The sequence below is a fragment of the Camelus ferus genome, chromosome X (genome assembly GCF_009834535.1).
Source record: "Camelus ferus isolate YT-003-E chromosome X, BCGSAC_Cfer_1.0, whole genome shotgun sequence".
Classification (NCBI taxonomy): domain Eukaryota; kingdom Metazoa; phylum Chordata; class Mammalia; order Artiodactyla; family Camelidae; genus Camelus; species Camelus ferus.
The window spans coordinates 6,510,986-6,525,663 of NC_045732.1; the positions used below are offsets into that span (position 1 = coordinate 6,510,986).

At 42.4% G+C, this 14,678-nt stretch overlaps 1 protein-coding gene across 1 annotated transcript in view; it reads left to right on the forward strand.

The window, feature by feature from the left end:
* Window positions 1–610: 610 nt before the first annotated feature.
* The window catches only part of AR (androgen receptor), a 194,538-nt gene continuing 180,470 nt past the window's right edge, over window positions 611–14,678 (forward strand). Inside the window, exon 1 of the mRNA XM_032474381.1 lies at window positions 611–3,532. Within this exon, the coding sequence (XP_032330272.1) occupies window positions 1,965–3,532 (1,568 nt within the window). The 5' untranslated portion in view covers window positions 611–1,964. The remainder of the gene's footprint in view (window positions 3,533–14,678) is intronic.

The window sequence follows — 14,678 nt, forward strand, 5'->3', positions numbered from 1 at the left end:
GCCGGCAAAACCCTGCACAAAATCAAAGTTTCTATGCGCATGACAAGTGTTTCTGGTGTTTACGTGTTTGCCTGCTGTTCTGGGTGATCTTGCCTTTGTATGTCTGGATGGGTGAGAAGTGTGTGGTTAGAGGCAATTCCAGACAGGAAAAAAAGAAGAGAAGAGGAAAGAGATTACCTCTAGTTCCCAGGCAGACGGTTCCTAGAGCAACTGGCACCATGCAATGGGGCCCAATCCTATGGAAAAATCTGAAAGGTTTCAACAAGTATAGGCTGGCTTGGCCATATCTTGTTCCTCAGTTTGTACAGAACCTCCCGTCTGTGCTTCTGTCTGCCTGCCTTGAACATAGTCCTTCGCTGAACAAGATCCCCTAGCTCCCTTAAACTTCTATCGCCCCTACTCACTCCCTCCCCCCTCCCACACGTGCACAATGAACCAAATCTGGTAAGTACTGGCCTCCGAGAGCACGGTAGCCCTCAAAAAAAAAAAAAAAAAAAAAAAAAAAAAAGCTTCGGATTAAAGCTTCAGCCCTGGCGCCTAAAACCAGGTCCAGGAAAGCAGGAGGTACTCAGAGAGCTGGGGTCTTCCTGGGCTAGAGCAATCCGCTCCTGCCCTCACCCACGCTGCGCCAGCACTTGTTTCTCCGAAGCCACCCGGCGTTAGCGCGCAGTGAGGGGAGGGGAGAAAAGGAAAGGGGAGGGGAGGGAGAAAGGAGGTGGGAAGGCGAGGAGGCCGGCCCGGCGGGGGCGGGACCCGACTCGCAAACTGTTGCATTTGCTCTCCACCTCCCAGCGCCCCCTCCGAGATCCCGGGGAGCCAGCGTGTTGCGAGAGCCGGAGGGTCCGGAGCGAGCCTGAAGGCAGAGAAGGCGACAGAAGGAAAGCGACCGAGCTAGCTGCTTCAGTGCGGGACAGGAGCCGAAGGGACGCACCGCGTCAACCTCAGCCGGCTCTGGCGACAGCCAACGCCTCTTGCAGCGCGGCGGCTTCGAAGCCGCCGCCCCGGAGCTGCCTCTCCTCTTCGGTGAAGTTTTTAAAAGCTGCTACAGACTTGGAGGAAGCGAAGAAAGTGCCGGGTAGGACTGAAGGCTGCCTTTGTCCTCCTCCCCTCCACCCCGCCTCCCCCCCAGGGTCTCCTCTCCTGCTGCTGCCTCCGCCCGCTCCTCTCTGACCCCTCACCCCACCCCCCAACCCCCAGTCAACCCAGCGCGGCCAGCCCGAGTTTGCAGGAGGTAACTCCCTTTGGCTGGGAGCAGGCGAACTAGCTGCACGTTGCAAAGACTGCTCTGGGGAGCCAGGAGACCGGGGAGCCACTTCAGCACCGCAGCCAGAATCTGGCCGGTTAGGCGGTACGCAGGGCGAACCCCCAGGTTCCTCTCACTCCGTCTCCACCTCCCACTGCACGCCGCTCCCTACTCCCACCAGTTTGTGGGGCCAGAGATCAAACGATGAAAAGGCAGTCAGGACTTCAGTAGCAACCCCCGCCCCCCTCAAAAAAATATAAAAAGAAAACAAACAAACAAACAAAAAACAAAAAGCAACAGACAAAACCCAAACCCAAACCCAAACAAAAACAACAAAACCCAAAACAAAACAAAAAGAAAATAACCTGGTTCTTATTTGCACCTGCTTCAGTGGACACGGAATTCTGAAGGCGGAGAGTTTTCCTCCTCCCCACTCCCCTGCAAGATTTGAGCATCTTTTGAACCTACCCTCCAAGTGTTCAGGAACAGATTGTGAGCCTACCAAGGAATATCGTGTCCAGCGCATGTTCCCTCTTCACGAGACTTTGAAGCTGTCAGAACGCTTTTGAGTGGTTATTCCTGCAAGTTTCCTTTCCAGGAGCTTCCTGCAGGTGGGCAACTAGCTGCAGCGACTACGCATCGCAGCCTGTTGAACTCTTCTCAGCAAGAGAAGGGGAGGCAAGATAAAGGAATTAGGTGGAAAATTCAGCCAAGCTCAAGGATGGAGGTGCAGTTAGGGCTGGGGAGGGTCTACCCCCGGCCGCCGTCCAAGACCTATCGAGGAGCTTTCCAGAACCTGTTCCAGAGTGTGCGCGAAGTGATCCAGAACCCGGGTCCCCGGCACCCTGAGGCCGCGAGCGCAGCACCTCCCGGCGCCGGTTTGCAGCAGCAGCAGCAACAGCAGCAGCAGCAGGAGACCAGTCCCCGGCAGCGGCAGCAGCAGCAGCAGCAGGGTGAGGATGGCTCTACACAAGTCCAGAGCAGAGGCCCCACGGGCTACCTGTCCCTGGACGAGGAACAGCAGCCTTCACAACAGCAGTCAGTCCCCGAGGGCCACTCGGAGAGCGGCTGCGTCCCAGAGCCGGGAGCTGCCTCGGCCACAGGCAAGGGGCTGCAGCAGCAACGGCCAGCACCTCCGGGCGAGGATGACTCAGCTGCCCCATCCACGTTGTCCCTGCTGGGCCCCACTTTCCCGGGCTTAAGCAGCTGCTCCGCTGATCTTAAAGACATCCTGAGCGAGGCCGGCACCATGCAACTTCTGCAGCAGCAGCAGCAGCAGCAGCAGCAGCAGCAGCAGCAGCAGCAGCAGCAGGAATCGGTATCCGAAGGCAGCAGCAGCGGGAGAGCGAGGGAGGCCACTGGGGCTCCCATCTCCTCCAAGGACAGTTACCTAGGGGGCAGTTCAACCATCTCGGACAGCGCCAAGGAGTTGTGTAAGGCAGTGTCGGTGTCCATGGGCTTGGGTGTGGAGGCATTGGAGCATCTGAGTCCTGGGGAACAGCTTCGGGGGGATTGCATGTACGCCCCGCTCCTGGGAGGTCCGCCCGCTGTGCGTCCCACTCCTTGTGCCCCGTTGGCCGAATGCAAAGGCTCTCTGCTGGGTGATGGCCCAGGCAAGGGCACCGAAGAGACTGCTGAGTATGCCCCTTTCAAGGCAGGTTACACCAAAGGGCCGGACAGTGAGAGCCTGGGCTGCTCTGGCAGCAGCGAAGCAGGAGGCTCCGGAACACTTGAGCTGCCATCCACCTTGTCTCTCTACAAGTCTGGAGCACTGGACGAGGTAGCAGCTTATCAGAGTCGCGACTACTACAACTTTCCGCTAGCCCTGGCCGGGCCCCCGCCCCCTCCGCCACCTCCCCATCCTCATGCCCGCATCAAGCTGGAGAACCCGCTGGACTATGGCAGCGCCTGGGCGGCCGCGGCGGCACAATGCCGCTATGGGGACCTGGCGAGCCTGCACGGCGGGGGTGCAGCAGGACCGGGCTCAGGCTCACCCTCAGCCGCCGCCTCCTCTTCCTGGCACACTCTCTTCACAGCCGAAGAAGGCCAGCTGTATGGGCCCTGTGGCGGAGGCGGGGGTGGCAGCGCAGGCGAGGCAGGGACTGTAGCCCCGTATGGCTACACTCGGCCACCTCAAGGGCTGGCGGGCCAAGAAGGCGACTTCCCCCCACCCGATGTGTGGTATTCCGGCGGCGTAGTGAGCAGAGTGCCCTATCCAAGTCCAAGTTGTGTCAAAAGCGAGATGGGCCCCTGGATGGAGAGCTATTCTGGACCTTATGGGGACATGCGGTAAGTTTCTCTTCCTTAAAATGCCCTTACGCCTGGAGTTAGTCCTCTCCTTCCCGCGCGAACACTCTTCCTGGGTGAGCTCAACAGGGTTCAATAGAAAAGGCCGCCCTAAATCTGGAGCCTTCCCTGGTCTCCTGGCCTACCAAAGATTCGACCTTCCCTCTCTGAATCCCCAGTGTGTGTCCCTGTCTCCACCGTTTTGAGCCCTGGGTGCTGGTGCAAGCCTTTCCAGATTCCTTGACAACCCCCTCCCCCGGCTTGTTAAAAGCTTCCCTGCCGCTTGGTAGGCCATGTCCCATAGGGTCCAAATTTAAATCCAATCGCAAGGGCCACATTCTGAAATAAAGCCCTCCATTACTTTTTCTTCTCCCCTCCCCCAAGTCTGATAACCTGGACAAGAAATATGGGCACTTTCTCCTCTTAAGTTCTGTTAGGGTTTGTCCCAGCCTGTGGCTGGTCTTGGCAGACAAGAAGCAAAATGACTGGCCCAAGCTTTTCTCAACCCGCCTCCTCCAAAGAGATGAAGTGGAGTACGGGGTTATGGGAAGAATGTGGTCTCTGGGTTCTGAGGGCTGCTGTGTGAAGAAGGGGTGAAGTCCCTTTACTGGCAACAACTGAGGACTTGCCACAGGGTTGGAGGTCAGCAGAGAGAATGCAGCCAGGCACGGTTAGAGTAGGCAAAGGTAGGGGAAAAGCAAAGGACAACTTTACTGGTAAACAATGGGCAGGATTTGCCCTCACAGGTGGACTATGTTGGAACTAAATGCTTGGGTTTATTTTCTCTTGTAAAGTGCTTATTTTCTCTGTGGATTTGTTGTAATCCACAGTTCCCTACTTCAAATTTGCATTAGATTTATAAAGAGGGTAACGTTCTTTTAATGAACAATTTAACCAGACTTAAGTCTGGCTTATAAAAGTGTTGGGAAAAATTTGTAAAGGATTTCCTGCTATTCCGGCGTGCTCAGAAATCTTTTGTGAGAGAGGAATAAGGCTCTTCAGTATATTCCTTCATTTTAAGAACATGCTTACATTTTAAAACATGATATGTTACCTCTAACAAATTGAGTAAAAACTGTTAGGGACCTATGATCGATAATCTTGTCCAGTTTTAATTAGGACACAAGAAAAGTGGCAGTCAATTTCGTCTTGCCTATTAATAATTCTTCCTTACCACAGTTAAGCTTTCTGGAGACCATGTTGAAGATATTTTTCCCCAGCAAACTAAGATATTAATTTATCTCCAGGAGAGAGGGAATACTGACTGAGGAACTAACTCCTCAGATCTGCTGGGTGCTGATGTCTTCATGGACTTGTGCCTTATTCTGTGTTTCCGTAGCTATTTTCTTTTATCTGTGACTTTCCCAAAATGTGTTAGCCTTAGCATCTTTGTATGGAGACCTAAATCCAACAATTTGCCTCCTTTCACTGATGCTTCTATTCTTGGAAGGTTGATAGTACAGTGTTAAAAAAGAAAGAAAGAGGAGGATAGGATTTCATAAAATATTATTTTCAGGGCTATTGAAGAAACAGCTTCTAACCAGGCTTTACATTTTTTTTTAGATTTTTAAGATTTGGCTTACAGGATTTTCAAAGGGTTAATTTATATTGTCAGTCTTTTCCAGTTAACTTAAGGTTTTTTTTTTTAATTGCAATGTGGTTATACTGTGGAACAAAAGGTCTTCATTTTATAAGAACAGATTTACTTGCTAGAGTATAATTTTTTTCTAGGGCTGTGGCTAGTCAGTGGGACTCTCTTCTACTGTGAACTTTTAGGAGGGGGTTATCTAAGGTGCTTCATGACCTCCTCAGTCACTGGAACATTCCCTCTTCTGTATGCTGCCTCTGATCCCCAAGTAACTCAGTTAACAGGGAAGAGATGAATGAGTCCACATATTTGTTAAGACTTGTGTGTTTTCAAAGACATAAATTTTCAGGAAGTGGCTATAGAAAGCAAAAAGTTCTTCCCATCAGGTGTGCAGTAAACTAGGTGATTTTATGCCAGGTCTTCATGGAAAAACTTCTCTATTACAAAGACCTGCATAAACTAATGACCTCAACTAGTGAGAATCAGTTTTTTGATAATTTATCAATTTCATCAGAATTCAGCAAATCTCAATCTAAAAGTTGACATTTTCTTACTTTCCTTTTCTTTCCTTCACTTTGTAGGGGCACAATTTGGTGAAAGGGAAGGGATTTTTTTTTTTTTTTAGCCGAAGCTAGAGCTTCCACCCTCTCTGCATTGCATACATTATATGCCAACTTAAAAATCTCAACCTTCTAGAGACTTCTAATAATCTGTTGGATTCCGCCCTTTTCCAGTTGTGTGTGTATATTCATACCCATTATTTAATTGTATTTTTTTAACTTTAGTAATTTCTAGAATAACTCTGTGTTCTTATACATCTACAATGTTTCTGCTGAAAGGAGAGAGGTCTAAGGTGGTCTTTTATTTATTTTTACTTACTTCAGCATGTTGTTTGAACAGAAGGAAGAATAAAAAGTGATAGGGTTTGTGTGAAACTCTGATAATATTTTGTGGAACTGTCTTTTTTCAGAGTTCGAAGAAGACTACAATTTTGTTAATTGACCACTGTTCCTTTTGACAGAAGGCCTTAATATCCCAGCAAACAGCATAATGATATGACAAATATTTATTCTAAGAGATGAAACCAAGGGGAGCTTGTGCAGGAATTAGAGTTGGGGTTTAAATAAATTATCTATATGCAAAAAAGAATATTTAAATTTTTCTATTGGTAACTTGTTCTGGCTTCATAATAGGTAGTATTTTAGTAGTGCTTTGAAATTGGCAATTCCTGCCTTTCTCTACTAGTTATTTCAAAAGAAGTCATTTTATTAATTCCCCTTTCCATCTCCTCTCCCCTCTGCAGTTATCAAGCAGCTTTTTATGACTGTCTTGCAAGGAGCAGTTTGTCTGTTTTGTAAAGCAGAGTTTTGCTTTGTGACTGACGCTCTCTGTCCATAGGCCTACAGGGTCAATATGTTGGAAAGAAGCATCTTTTCTTCACTGTCAGCAAGTACTTGGTGAGCTCTGTCTGGGTACCAGTAATCAGAACCTGAGGACCAAATAGCCACCCTGAGTGATACCCCATTTGGAAATATGTGCAAGATGTAGCAATGATAGAATTCTTCTCCTGGTTGTCCACAGAGTATCACTCTCAGCTAGGACAAAGGTTAACATCAGTGAAATATATTTTTGAAGACGCTTGCATCTTTCCAGTTGCAGGGTCACTTATGGTGCCTTCATGCCTGTGCTAATTTTGCCTCATCAGACTTCCATTCTTTGAGCTGTAAACTTTGATATAATGTATTTAATTTGCTGGCACATTTATTTTTCTTTTTTAAGTGTTTTACCTCCCTGTAGTAATTTTCTCGTCTAGTGTAAGTACATGCGTTTAAAACAAAGAATTCTTTGGTCTCTACACTCTTACTGATAGTGTGGCTGCTTTTGGTGGGATTATGTAAGTTGGAGTTAGGGACATGGACAATTTTATCATCACTATTTTTTATGGTGATATCAAGACTACCAGTTTCATTTGAAACTCTGCTCAAGCAAAGAGCAGAATGCCAGCTGGGTGTAATAAACAAGGGGCTTATTTCATAACCAAGCCTGAAATCATGATTCTGAAAACAAACAAACAAACAAATAAATAAATAAAAATAAATCAAGTTTTGTGAGGTTTGTTGGAGAGGGAAAAGGAAACCTCTCCCTACCCCCTACCTCCACCATTTTCTCTTTGTCTGCAGCTTCCTCAAGTGCTGCCTGTCCCCGATTTTCTTTCATTCTACTTCTTTCATGCTTTTGACATTTAAATATAGACTCTTCTTTCTACTTTTCAGGATATTTTTCTCGTCACACCTGTGGCATGCTTCTAAAGATTTCTTTTTTAATCTGGAGAGTAATAGATCAGATCAACCCTAGCACCTCTCTTTTAAGACTAGATGACTTGAGGAGATTGCAAAATGAATAGCTGGGCTTTTTTTACCTTGAGGTTAAAGCCTGATTCAACAGTTGCTGAGGGAGCTGAACTAGATGGCTTGAGGACTTGGCGATTTAATGGAGTATTTTGCTGGCTGCTGTCTCTGTCTGTTTCTTGATCTCTGTATCTCTCTCTCTACTGGCTATTTTGACAACCTTTTCTCAAAACCTGAGAATAACTGGACCCTCTCCCCACTGAGACAGCTATGTCTGGGTCGGACTTCTGCGCGCTTTCACAAGTAGTACCTAATAATCTGTGTGTGACAGTGCTTGCTAGAAATCTCCAGTTGGGCTAATACGGTGATACTGTATGTAAATTAATAATTTGAAAACAAAGAAAGGTATTAAAGAAATTATTCTACCTCAGAATTTGCCTGCCAGCATTCCATCAAGTTCTGATATGTTGAATTCAGAATAAGTTATCCTCATTCTAGATGCAAAGGTGACTTTTTTTTCCCTCATTGCTTGTAAAGTTCCATAGTCATCAGTATTGGTTGGCATTTGTCTTATTAAAGAGAATTATGAAATCTCATATTTACATAGTACAATTTTCAAAGATAAGACCCAGCGTCTTCTGGTTTATTCACTAGCACTCATGTAAGTTTGAGTAAGCCAGGAGGGTGCTTAGCCAACACCCCTTTGCTAGTTGAGGGAGTAGAAGTAGTTACATTTTCTATAGCATTTGTTTACTATGTAGGGAAACCTCCCTAGAGCAGCACTTCCCAACTATTTTTCTTGAGGTTTCCCACCTGAGAGATGGTGTTTAGATTTCTGCTCATTAAGGGCTACTTTCAGTGGCTGCTGCATAGAAACGTTAGGCTGTGATTTAGGCACAATTCCTTGCACACTTATGAGCCCCTTCTCTCTCACATCCGTTCTTGTGCCACCCTACAGGCTAAAGCAGGGTTGAGAGTGGCTCATCTAGATAAGCTTATAGCTCTAAAATGCTGATTACTTGAGAATAAAATTTCGATCATGCAATATCTCAGTTTTATTTTTTAATAACAGCTTTATTGAGACATAATTCACAATAGATAATGTAATTCAACAATTTAAAGTATACAGTTCAATAGTTTTTATTATATTCAGAGCTGGGCAACCATCATCACAATTTTAGAACATTTTAATCACTTAGCAGTCAAACCCCACCCCAACTCTGAGCAACTATCAACCACCAGTGTACTTTCAATCTCTGTAGTTTTGCTTATTCTAACATTTCCTATAAATGGAGCCACACAGTATGTGTCTTTTGTGATTAGCTTCTTTCACATACAATAATATTTTCAGTGTTCATCCATGCTGAAGCACATATCAATGCTTCATTCTTTTTACAACCAAGTAATATTCCATTATACAGATGTATCACATTTTATCTATCCATCATTTGATGGACATTAGTTGTTTCCACCTTTTGGCTATTATGAATACTACTATGAACATTTATGTACCAGGTTTTTTGTAAACATATGTTTTCAATTATTTTGGGTATGTACCTAGGAGTGAATTTTCTGGGTCATATGGTAACTCTGTGTACAACTTTTAGAGGAACTCCTAAACTGTTTTCCATAGTGGCTGCACCATTTTACAATCTCACCAGCAATGTATGAGGGTTCCAACTTCTCCACATCCTGCCAATTCTTGTTATTGTTTTTTTTTATTATTATAGGCATCCCAGTGCGTGTGAAGTGGTATCTCAAAGTGCATTTGATTTGCATCTCTCTAATGACTAATAATATTAATCATCTTTCTATGTGCTTATCGGCTGTTTGTATATCTTCTTTAGAAAAATGTCTGTTCAGATCCTTTGTTCATTTTTAGTTAGACTATTTGTCTTTTTTATTTTTGAGTTGTAAGAGTTTTAAAAATATATATTTTAGATACAAATCCTATAACAAATTATGATTTGTGAATATTTTATCACATTGTATGAGTTGTATTCTCAGTTTCTTGATGGTATTTATTGAAGAATAAACTTTAAATTTTGAAGTCCCATCTGTATTTTTGGATGTGACTTGTGATTTTTCTATCATATCTAAGAAGACTTTGCCTAATCTAAAGTCACAAAAATTTACACTTAGGTTTTCTTCTAAAGAGTTTATAGTGTTAGCTGTTAAATTTAGGCTTTTGATCAATTTTCAGTTAATTTTTATGTAGGTATCTATTCATCACAGCATCATTTGTTGAATCTTTCATGTTTAACTATCTTGGCACCCTTTGTGTAAAATCAGTTGACTATAAATGTGAGGGTTTATTTCTGGACTCTGAACTGATCCTGTACCAATACCACAGTGTCTTAATTACTGTAGGTTTTTAATAAGTTTTGAAATAAGGAAGTGTGAGTCCTTTAAGTTTGATCTTTTTCAAGATTGTTTTTCGCTATTGTAGGTCCTCTGAATATCTGTATGCATTTTAGGATCACCTTGTCAATTTCTACTAAGAAGCCATTTGGGACTCTGCTAGAGGTTGCGCTGAATCTGTAGATCAATTTGAGGAGTGTTGCCATCTTAACAGTCAGTTATAAGTCTTCTGATCTATGGCCATGGGATGTCTTTCCATTTATGTCATCTTCACTTTTTTCAACAATGTTTTATAGTTTTAAGACTATACATTTTGCATTTCTTTTGTTTAATTAATTCATAAATATTTTAATTTTTGATGCTATTATGAATGGAATTTTCTTAATACCCTTTTAAAATTGTATCCTGCAACGTTGCTGAAAGTACCTGAGTTTTGAACACTTCTGGGACTCAAGAGGCAGAAAGTTTCTGCTATTGTGCTGAAAGCACATTTCATTTCATCCTGTCTGAAGGCCACATAAGGATACTATTCTCGACTTTCCTCAGCTGTAAATTAGAGTTGGTAATGCCAGCCCTTTTCTAGTTGAATAGAAGAGGGTCTCTAAATTTTTCAGGTCTTTAGAGAATAGTAAGAAAGAAACTTAAGGTTTATGTAGTTAGTACTCTTTTTAGTACTTAGATTTGGGTGCTATTAGCTAGGGGATGAGGAATAATAATTTCTATGCAGAAAACTAAAATGAATATGTAACAAACTCAAATTAGGCCAGAGAAATCACTAGCTGTAATTGACTTATGTTTAGTTTTGTGTAAACAGCTGGAGTCATAATTTTATGCTTTTATATGTTGTCCTTTGGATAAAGTAAATGCCATTGCTCCTTCTAGTGTGTATTTGTAAGTGAAGAAGTGGTTCATATACTCTTGTATAACTTGGGCTTCTTTTTAGGGATGCACTCCATAGCCATAAAGAAGAGATAAATTCACCTATAAAGAGTTTGAACTTTGGTCTCATTAACACTCTAGACTAAGGATCAAATCTAATCAGCTATAGCTATTGTGTCCTGAAAATGGTAAGTGAACTGCAGGCCATCAAACAAAAGTTCCTATTGTGACCTAGTTGTTTTTAGAGATGACATTAATAAACTGATTTTTTTAAAAAAAGTATCCATCAATGAACCACTTTCATTAACCACCTGCTATATACCCAGCTGTGTGGTAGGAGATCAGGGTAAAGAGAATACAATTGAGGGAGAACCTTGAGATCACTGCCCTCAAGGAACTTATAGTCATTAAAACAAAAAATAAAAATAGAATAGCAACACCATGATGCCAGTATGATGAGATGCTGGATTGTGTGGTACATATTTATAAAATGTAGACATTCAAAAAGAAGTGGACCAACATAGGCTGAAGTGGTCAGCAGTATTACCTGTGGCTACATCTTATCCTTTATGTATTAGATGGGGACATGGTTTAACTCAAGCAATAGATTATAGGTCTTGATGGATATTTCAGACACCAGGAGGTGGTACTCTGCAAAGATAATGAAGAGTGAACTTGAGTAAGGGGTTGGAATCTATTTCTGCTTTTTCAATAGTGCTACCTCAGTCAAGTTAGTCACTAGTTTCTTCCTCAGTTTTGGCTATATGTTTCTGGGAATGTGTTTTCATGTCTTTGACAGTGTAAATCTGCAATACATGAGGAACTAAATAACATCCAGGGTGATTGATGGGTCCAAGAAGTTTGGCATGAGAGCCAATGAAGATTCCCAGTGTGGTGGTCAGATCAAGAATTATTATTCTGCTCTCAAACTTTCCGTTGATCATGATGGCTTGCTTTGAAGTTCTGTATAAATGGGGTTTCAGGGTGTTGGTTAAGGGAGGGAAGTGAGAAGCACGAATCAAATAATTCTGGGAGCAAAAGGAACGTGAAAACTTTTTTATAAGTGATAACATTTTTAAATGGCTCACTCTTAAATAAACAAATAAATAAATATTTTAAAAAATAAATAATTTTTAAAAATAAGTAAATAATTTAAAAAGAAATAAATCATTTTCAAAATAAATAAATAAATAAAATGGCCCACCCTTAATTATGGATTCTATTTTCTTTTCTTTTTTTAAAAAAAATTTTTATTGAAGTACAGTCAGTTACAATGTGTCAATTTCTAATGTGCAACACAATGTCCCAGTCATGCATATACATACATACATTCGTTTTCATATTCTTTTTATTAAAAGTTATTACAAGATATTGAATATAGTTCCCTGTACTATACAGAAGAAACTTTTTAAACTTATTTTTATATATAGTGGCTAACATTTGCAAACCTCAAACTCCCAAATTTATCCCTTCCCACCCCCTTTCCCTGGTAACCATAGGATTGTTTACTATGTCTGAGAGTCTGTTTCTACAAGTTGAGTAGGTTCCTAGTTTATGGAAGTGTAGTCCCATTATCTGGCCGCTAGGGGGGACTGCAAGTGTCCTGTGGTAGCTTTTACCTGGAAATGATTGGCCTCCTTTGGTCTTTGGTTGATTTAACCTGTCACAAGATAAACTGAGCCAGAAGCACCTTGTACCAGACAATAAATAAGCTACTGTGGTACTTGGTATTTTATATGGGAGGTTCATTCCCAAAGTGCGAAACATTTTTAGTTACATTATTTGATGCCTCAATACCCATTTCTGAATGTGGAGCGGGGAAGAGTGACATTAGACATATCCCAGTAGCAATTTACAGTTTGCAGAGTGGTTTCATATTCCATTCTTGCATTTCATCCCCATTTCTACCCTATACAAGTAGCCAGGTTTTAGTGTATTATAATACTCTTCATACTATTATAATACTGTCATTCCTATTGTAAATATTATGTTCAGAGGAGTTAAGTAACATGTCTAAAGTCAAACAGCTTCAAAGTGGCAGAGCTGGAATTTCAGCCCCACTCTTTGTTCCTCAAATCAAGTGCTCCTTTTTAATCATACAGATCTCTCAGCTCATAGATAGAAAGTAGCAAAGTCAGAGAAACAAAAGTACCTTAACTGGTATCAATAGAAATTTATAAAGCTCTTAAGGCTTCTGGGTCTTTTATACACTCACCAGACAGATGGACAGGGTTGTCTGGGAGTTCCAGTTGCCAACAGCCTTGCCATATTACCTTAGAGATTGCATTTATTCCACAAATACTGAGCTTTTATTACATATCAAGTTCTGTACTAGGCACAGCAATGAACAAGGCAGACAGAAATTCCTCCTTTCATGGTGTTTACAGTTTAGTGAGAGGAGTCATGCAGAATATATCTGATGGTGATAAGTGTCATGAAGAATAATTTAGCAGAGTGTGGGGAATAGAGACTGATGGTGGGAAGGACTATTTTATATTTGTTGGTCAGGGAAGGCTTTACTGAGAAGGTGATACTTGAGCAGAGAGTTGAAGGAAGTTAGGAAGTGAGCCATTTGGATATCTAGGGGTAGAATATTCCAGACACAGGCAACCACAAGTAAAAAGGGCCTGAGGCAGAAGCATAGTTGGTATGGTGGACAATAGAAGAGAGGCCTGTATGGCTTATTTAAGTAAGTGAAGGGGTGATAAGAGATGAGATCAGAGTTGATGAGGGACATCTCAGGTCTTCCTTAGGACTTTGGTTTTAACTCTGATATGGGGAGCCATTAGGAGATTTAGAGTAGAGGAGTAACATGATCTGGCTGATATTTTAACAGGCACTTCTTCATAACACTTACCACTCTTTCTGATATTTTATACATTTGTTTGTTTACTTATTGTCTGCGTGGAGAAGAGACTGTAAGAGCAAGGAGGAAGCAAGGAAATGAAGCTACTGAAGTGATCCAAGTGAGAGATGATGTTGGCTTAGACCAAGGGGTTATTGGTAGAGGAGATTAGAAGTAACTGGATTATTGATATGTTTTCATGGTAGAGCCTACAGCATGTAATGACAGATGAGATACTCGTGTGAGAAAAAGAGACGAGTCAAGGCTGATTGCCAAAAATTTGATCTGAGCCATGTGAAAATTATGATTATCATCTACTGAGATGATGAAGATTATAGGTAGAACATGTTTGTGTGTTGAGGGGGTGGGGATCAAGAGTTTGATTTTGGATATATAAAATTTGAGTTATCTGGTGAACATCCTGTTGGCTTCTTCTCAGTTTGTTTTCATGCATTGTGGTGCAGTGCCCTTAGCTTTTTGCTCTTCAAGGAGATTAAAAGGGACCTTAGAGATTACCTAGACCTTTGATGCCCTCCCCCTTCTCCCCTTTTGCTTTATAGAGGCCTAGAGAGGTATAGAGTCTTGTTTAGGGTGAAACAACAAACTGACAACAGAACTAGAACACAAACTCAGTTCTCCTAGATTCGCACTTGTTGCTTCTTTTCTGAGTGTTATGCTGAAACCTCATTTGGGAGAGAGAGTGAGTTTCTTCTCTTTGCCCAAACCTTACACCAGGTTATTAAACTAAATAATTAATTTAAAAAAAAACTGGAGCATCACACAAATTGGCTGCTGCCTCTAATCAAACCAAGATATCGTTATTATGTTTTTACTGGGCCACATATCAAAATAATTTATCCAAGAAAAACACAGTAAGCAGACTTCTAAAGGCCACTGAGCTTTGATCTAAACTGAACTTTACAGGGAATCTGAATATCAATGGCCTGAGATTGTAGGAAATTAGAGTTCATGGAATCTGGGAGACCATCTTGTCCAGTTTGGTCATTTTATGGATGAGGTGCCTGAGGCAGAGAGATGGAAAGAAATTTGACCAAAGTCACACAGAAAGCCAGTTTCTTTTAGTCAGAGCCTGTTCTGAGGGTTAACTGTTACTTCTTTGGAAAATTC